Raw genomic sequence first — 6,000 nt, 5'->3', positions numbered from 1 at the left:
AATTTTTTTTCCCACACACACTAAGAATTTAGTAGGTCAGTGTATAACTCTGCCCAGCAGGTGGTGCTGCAACTTGTTTTTTTTTTTCCACACACACACAGACGCCACTAAGCATTTATATATTAGATATATATATATATATATATATATATATATATATATATATATATATATATCTTCGACACTCCTGAACCGTTTGGGATGAAACCAACGAGGGGTGTTCCAGTTGGATCCTGGCCAGGTTTTAGGGTGATTTGGGTCCCTGTCGGACCTCCCGTTGGTGTACGCTGGGCAGAACTTTGACCCGGGGAGCCTGTTCTGAGCTTTCTATTGGATAGATTTGGATGACATCTTATATATTTAATTAATTAATCCGTTTGTTTGTTTGTCTGCCCTGTTATGTATTCAGACACCCCTGCAGCTATTGGGATTAAACCAACATGAGGTGATCGACTTGGCCAGGTTTTAGGGGGCTTAGCATCCCCGTTGGACCTCCCATGGGTGTACGCTAGGCAGAACTTTGACCAAGGGAGCCTGTTCTTAGCCTTCCATTTGATGGATTTTTATGAAAACTTCACAGATTAGTAACATTGGATCCCAGAAGACATACTAAAGGGTTGAGGTCCCAGTCAGACTTCCTGTTGGTGTATGCTGACCAAAACTTTAACCCAGATTTGGATGAATTCTAATATAAAAGCCAGAAACAACACTGGGCAGCCACCATATGGGTGCACTGAAAGAGGTGCTAAGCTGCTAATTATGTTTAAAAAGTTGACAGGTACATGCAACTCATTAATAACGCAATAACTTGAAGATTTAAACCCGGACAATACGGGTACCTCAGCTAATAATAATAATTATATATATATATATATATATATATATATCTACATATATACACATACATATATAAACCAGATGTGATATAGTGAGAGAGACAGCAACATTTTATACCCAGAATAATGCTAATAGCGACGTCCTTTTATTTTTTACCCTCCAGATGGTGAGTGTGACTAAAAGCAAACGGTGAATATGAGGTTCCAATTAACAGTATTCATTGTACTGACAACAAGCAACAGACAAACCCAATAGACATTAACCTGGTGTGTTAAGTCAGGTCATGAGCACAGACAGTGTGTTACTAATAGTGATATCCATGGGTATATTATAATCCAATATATCACACTATGTTACACATGTATTAAAATTAAATTGATATATTTGGGTTGGTAGGTCAACAAATGACTACACAGCTACTTTTCCTTGTCATTTTTTGCTTATGAGAGTTGCCTCTGAAAAGGAAAACTTTGCTTCAAAGTAAATGACATATTTTCTCTTAAAGTGTCTTGATGAAAATAAATACATTGATATATTTAACTCAAAAATAATTTTTAGGGTATTTTCAGACATATGACAGACAACACTGTATATTTGGAGTTATGAATGTATTATTTTGCAAATTTACAGTTCCACATTATATATTAATGTATTATTTAAAGGCATATATACCTGTGTGTATTTTGCAAAATCAAAAATCAAAAGACAGAAATCAGTTTTTTTTAGATAAATGCAGATATTTTGAATACTAAAGTCCTTTATTTAACAACACAGAAATGTCACAAAAACAACTTTACCGGGCAACTTAATGTGTATTTTTTACAGTTTTGTACATGCCCCATAGGTGATATTTTTTTTCTCATAAATACACTGTTTTCCAAAACTGTTTTTTCCATAACTGCACAAGCATACATACACCTTACACATATATCTGTTAGAAAATGTAATAGATAACAGCACAGTTCAGAAATAGGAGAACATTGTGAAGAGAGTACATATCAGTGGGCCATAAATTAAATAAAAAAAAAAAAATTAGTTCCCTTGGTTTTTTTTAATGTAGCGTAGTTACTCAAACATCCAGTAGGAGATGTCTTTTATTCGCTAGGAACATAGTAGGTCTCAGTGTGAGACTGCCAAATTTAATGACAAACAAAATCTGGAACATTTAGTTGCTACATGGAACCAACTGTTTCAAATCACTATGCATCTAGCCATGATCAAAGACCTACTACTGTTTTTTGCTAAAGATATTTGACCCTAAATGGTATGTTCATTTACCATATCTCTTTCCTCATTATTTGATTACAGATGTAACCAATTAAAATATTTTTATTCTTTTGAATTAATTGTAAGAGTTACATGCCAAGATTTTGAAACACAAATAAGCTTCCTTTTCTAATTCATGACGCTAAATGAAGATGTAAACACCAAAGAATATAATGATCATTATCACGTTTTGCTTTCTAGTGCATGTTGAAAATAGCATGTTAGCATGATCTGTTACTTTAGTTTTAATGTACGTTATAATAGAACATTAAATGTTATCAGAGATGAGCAAAGCTGTGGCTGAATATTTGTGCAAATAGAATTCCGCAAGGAAACAGGCTAATTCGCAGATCTGACAATACAAGTTTTGAGCTCTGCTTTTGCTTTGACATTCTGCAAAATGGCCATTTCACTCTGAACTTGTAAATTTCACATTTTGCAGAATTTATAATCTAAATAGCTGGGTTGACAACTAACAATTAATTCTGGTCTGTGGTGTTTTCTGGGCAGAACAAAAATTCCACATAGAGCTTTAAAGGCCATATTCTGCCAGAGAACCGTGCAATATTCTGTGCCCAAAACGAGGCAAACTGTTTTTGATAATTTTGCTCATCTCTAAAGTAACTTTCCATTTAAAAAAATACAACTAAAAAACCTGTTGAAATAAAAACTAAAAAGTAATTTAAAATAATTTTTACTAAGAAACTCTCCAAAACACTCACTGTCTCTTTTAAACAACTGCTAAAACATAGGCTCTAGATTTATAACATTTTAGCGGCTTTGTTTCATTTAAATATAAAAACATGTAAAAGGAATGATCTCCAAAAGGACAAACGTAGTACGAAATAAACCTTCTTTTCTTCATTTTCAGTAATGTTTCTAAAGCTTCAGTTGAATTGGACATGTAAGCAGCACAATTACAATATATAGATCAATCAGTTCTTTTAAACAAAAAAACACACCAAAACATGCAACATTAGGGTATCAGACAGTGAGTACATTGTTAAAAATAACGTTGTAGATATTGTACACCTAATGTAGCTTGAACTGAATCATTTAACATCTCTGAAAGAGCAATTACAATTTTCCAGAAGACAAAGAAAAGTTTCCAACAAAAGTGCAAATAAGGCTTTACTTGTGTTTTATCACTATTAGTGTGTAGATACAGTTAAACAGTATCTTGTATTGGATAAACAGGAAAAAAATCCTATTCCGATTGGCAAAGATAATGTCTAATTGGATGACGTTGCTTAATAGCTATGCAAAATATTTCATATCTACTCATTTAAAACAGTACAAAAACACGGAAATGAAAACAAACAAGACACACTTGTAAGATACATAGATCAGCTAAAACATTATTTAAAAATATCATTTTCTGCAGGGGCTTTTAGATTGGTGCTGTTCAGTAGAATTTTTCAGAAAAAAACCATAAATTGCTACACAGGAATGAAATGTCAGAACTAAACTAAACTTTTTAGGCATTGTCTAAAAATAAAGCAGTATAGGATGAGCAATTCCAGACTTGCAGTGGTAACATTTACAATGCCAGCACTGTCACACCTATGATGGGGGTTTTCAGTAGCAATCAAAATGATTCATAAATGCCTTTTATGGGATCTCAATAGTTTCTTGCAAGAGTTCAGTATTGTGTTAGCAATACCTTAGCTCCATATGGAGTAGACTACAGATTTAACATGTTCGATTATTTAAATGATTTATCATGGTCCTTCTTAGTTATGTATATTACACTGTGAAAGTCTGGAGTTGCCCACCTGCATTGGAGATGACATATACAGAAATATATATGCATGTTTTACTTGTCATTACAGTGAGAATGCATCTATATTTTACAGCGTTTACAGTTACTATAGAAAAAACTTAACCAGAAGGCATGTACTCAGTTACATGGTCACAGGACACTTCTGTTTCCCTGAACAAATAATTCAAAAGACTAGTCCTATCGGACAAACCACAATACCATATTCTGCTTTACACTGGTCTACAATGCAGTGAAAAGTGGGTCATCTGTGGTAAGTGCTTCTGAGGAATATCCCATATATATTAATTATACAAATGCTCACCCACATAAAGGTTAGAATGAATTGTGCCTCGGGTAGATAAAAGGGAGGAGGCCCTCTAAACGGGGGAATAGCGCCAAGACTGGCGGATGACACTCTCCCTTCAGATAGTTCATTTCACAATAGTCGATGGATGAATTATAATGGTTTGACCTTGTGGAATTGCTGATCAAATCACTGGGAATGTGTGCATGACAAAACAAATAAAAAATAAAATTAGAATAGTAAAAAAAAAACAAAAAAAAACAAAACAGTGCTGTTGCTGCTGTGACTAACCAGCTGGCAAAATAATTTTTAAAGCTATAATTTATTGCTCCAGATTTAAGTTGCAGAACCACACTGCTGCTTACAAACTGTTAATCTTCATACAGATGCTCGGACATGATTGTCTCCTTGTGTCTAAATGCACAAAATACAAGCTGCTATCTGTACAGTTTACAGTACTGAAACACATATTTGGAAATTAAGTATAGATATGTTATTTTTTTTTTTTTAAAGATACATCATATTACAGCAGGGGTTTACCCAAATCTTTTCTTTTGCAGTCACTTTAAAGTAGACAACAATTTCACTGTTAATTATAGCTAAAGTACATTAAAGAAAGAACCCGGTGTACTAAACATAAGTAAACCAGCCAGGCTCAAGTGATTTTTTTCTTTGTGTTTTTTTTTTGTTTTTTTTTTAACATTATTCATATTTTTTTTTTCTTTTGAGGAAACCCCTGTACACAAATGAAAATAGTGTCTCAGCATATTCTTCAGTCACAGACTTTGCAGTTCCCAAAACAAGACCAGTACTTGTCAATCACTTCAGAGTGCTTTGAAAATAACATATACATCTGCTTAAAAGAACCATCGGAATGCTTCAGCGCTGGGGACCGGTGTTCTCTGCAAATGAGAAAAAATACATATTACTATGATGTAACTATGACTTTTGCTTCAGTATAACTTTAAGCTTTTTCTATGTGAAATTAGATAACTTTACAGCTATATTAATCTAATATAAAATCATTTTCCCTGAAAATGAGTCTTTAAAATGTGCTTTTCTCTGTGAAAAAAAAAGAATCACGAAGTAAGGGACTCAATGAAGAGACATAGTACAAGACTCACACAACATGTTAGAATAGGATTCAACAAGCAGTTGCCAACATCTGCATAGGAGTTTGAGGGACACTTTCCTGCTGGGTTAGTGTATCTACATATGTCAGACCTGATGCATTCATGTGGGACATAGAACACCGAGAGCCTGATTCATGTTTGGACATACGTCCGTTTACGTAACATATCTTACGTGATTGCACCCTGCACAAGCACAGAAACGGACATTACAACAATGAGCGCAATTACAGGCAATTCATATCCGCAAACAAGTGACACTTACTACTACTACACATATGCAACTTACATAGATTATCTAAAATCATTATATGTATAGTAAAGATTGAAATCCTCTTTATGTCCATAATGTTAAAAAAATATAAAAAAAAGTTTTATTTTAAAAATATTGATTTTAATTATTATAATGTTAACAGTTGTTTTAACTTACGAACAAATAAAAGTTTTATGCATTTTATTGTACTTATACATGTGTGTATACTGCAGTCCCTTATGTGTCTACAAACGGCAACACTGTTTAGACCGAGCGCATTTCCACCCAGATTCAAATCGAAACGTATCTTGAGATATGCTAGCATTTGCGCAAGGACAGAACTATGCTCAAGTTGCAAGTTGTTTTTAACATGGAACTTACGTCTAAGTTGCGTTCGAACATGAACAGGCCCTGAAACTCTGCACATGATTATGTATATTATATATAG

General features: G+C 33.7%; 1 protein-coding gene across 1 annotated transcript in view; it reads right to left on the bottom strand.

Moving 5' to 3' along the window:
- Nucleotides 1-1,576: 1,576 nt before the first annotated feature.
- CXXC4 (CXXC finger protein 4) overlaps nt 1,577-6,000 on the bottom strand; it is an 83,540-nt gene continuing 79,116 nt past the window's right edge. Inside the window, exon 3 of the mRNA XM_075200930.1 lies at nt 1,577-5,071. Coding sequence (XP_075057031.1) covers nt 5,027-5,071 — 45 coding nt within the window. The 3' untranslated portion in view covers nt 1,577-5,026. The remainder of the gene's footprint in view (nt 5,072-6,000) is intronic.

Source organism: Mixophyes fleayi, chromosome 1 (genome assembly GCF_038048845.1).
Source record: "Mixophyes fleayi isolate aMixFle1 chromosome 1, aMixFle1.hap1, whole genome shotgun sequence".
Taxonomy (NCBI): Eukaryota; Metazoa; Chordata; class Amphibia; order Anura; family Limnodynastidae; genus Mixophyes; species Mixophyes fleayi.
Note: the sequence above shows the minus strand (reverse complement) of the source record. Positions and strands in the feature narration are given on the sequence as shown.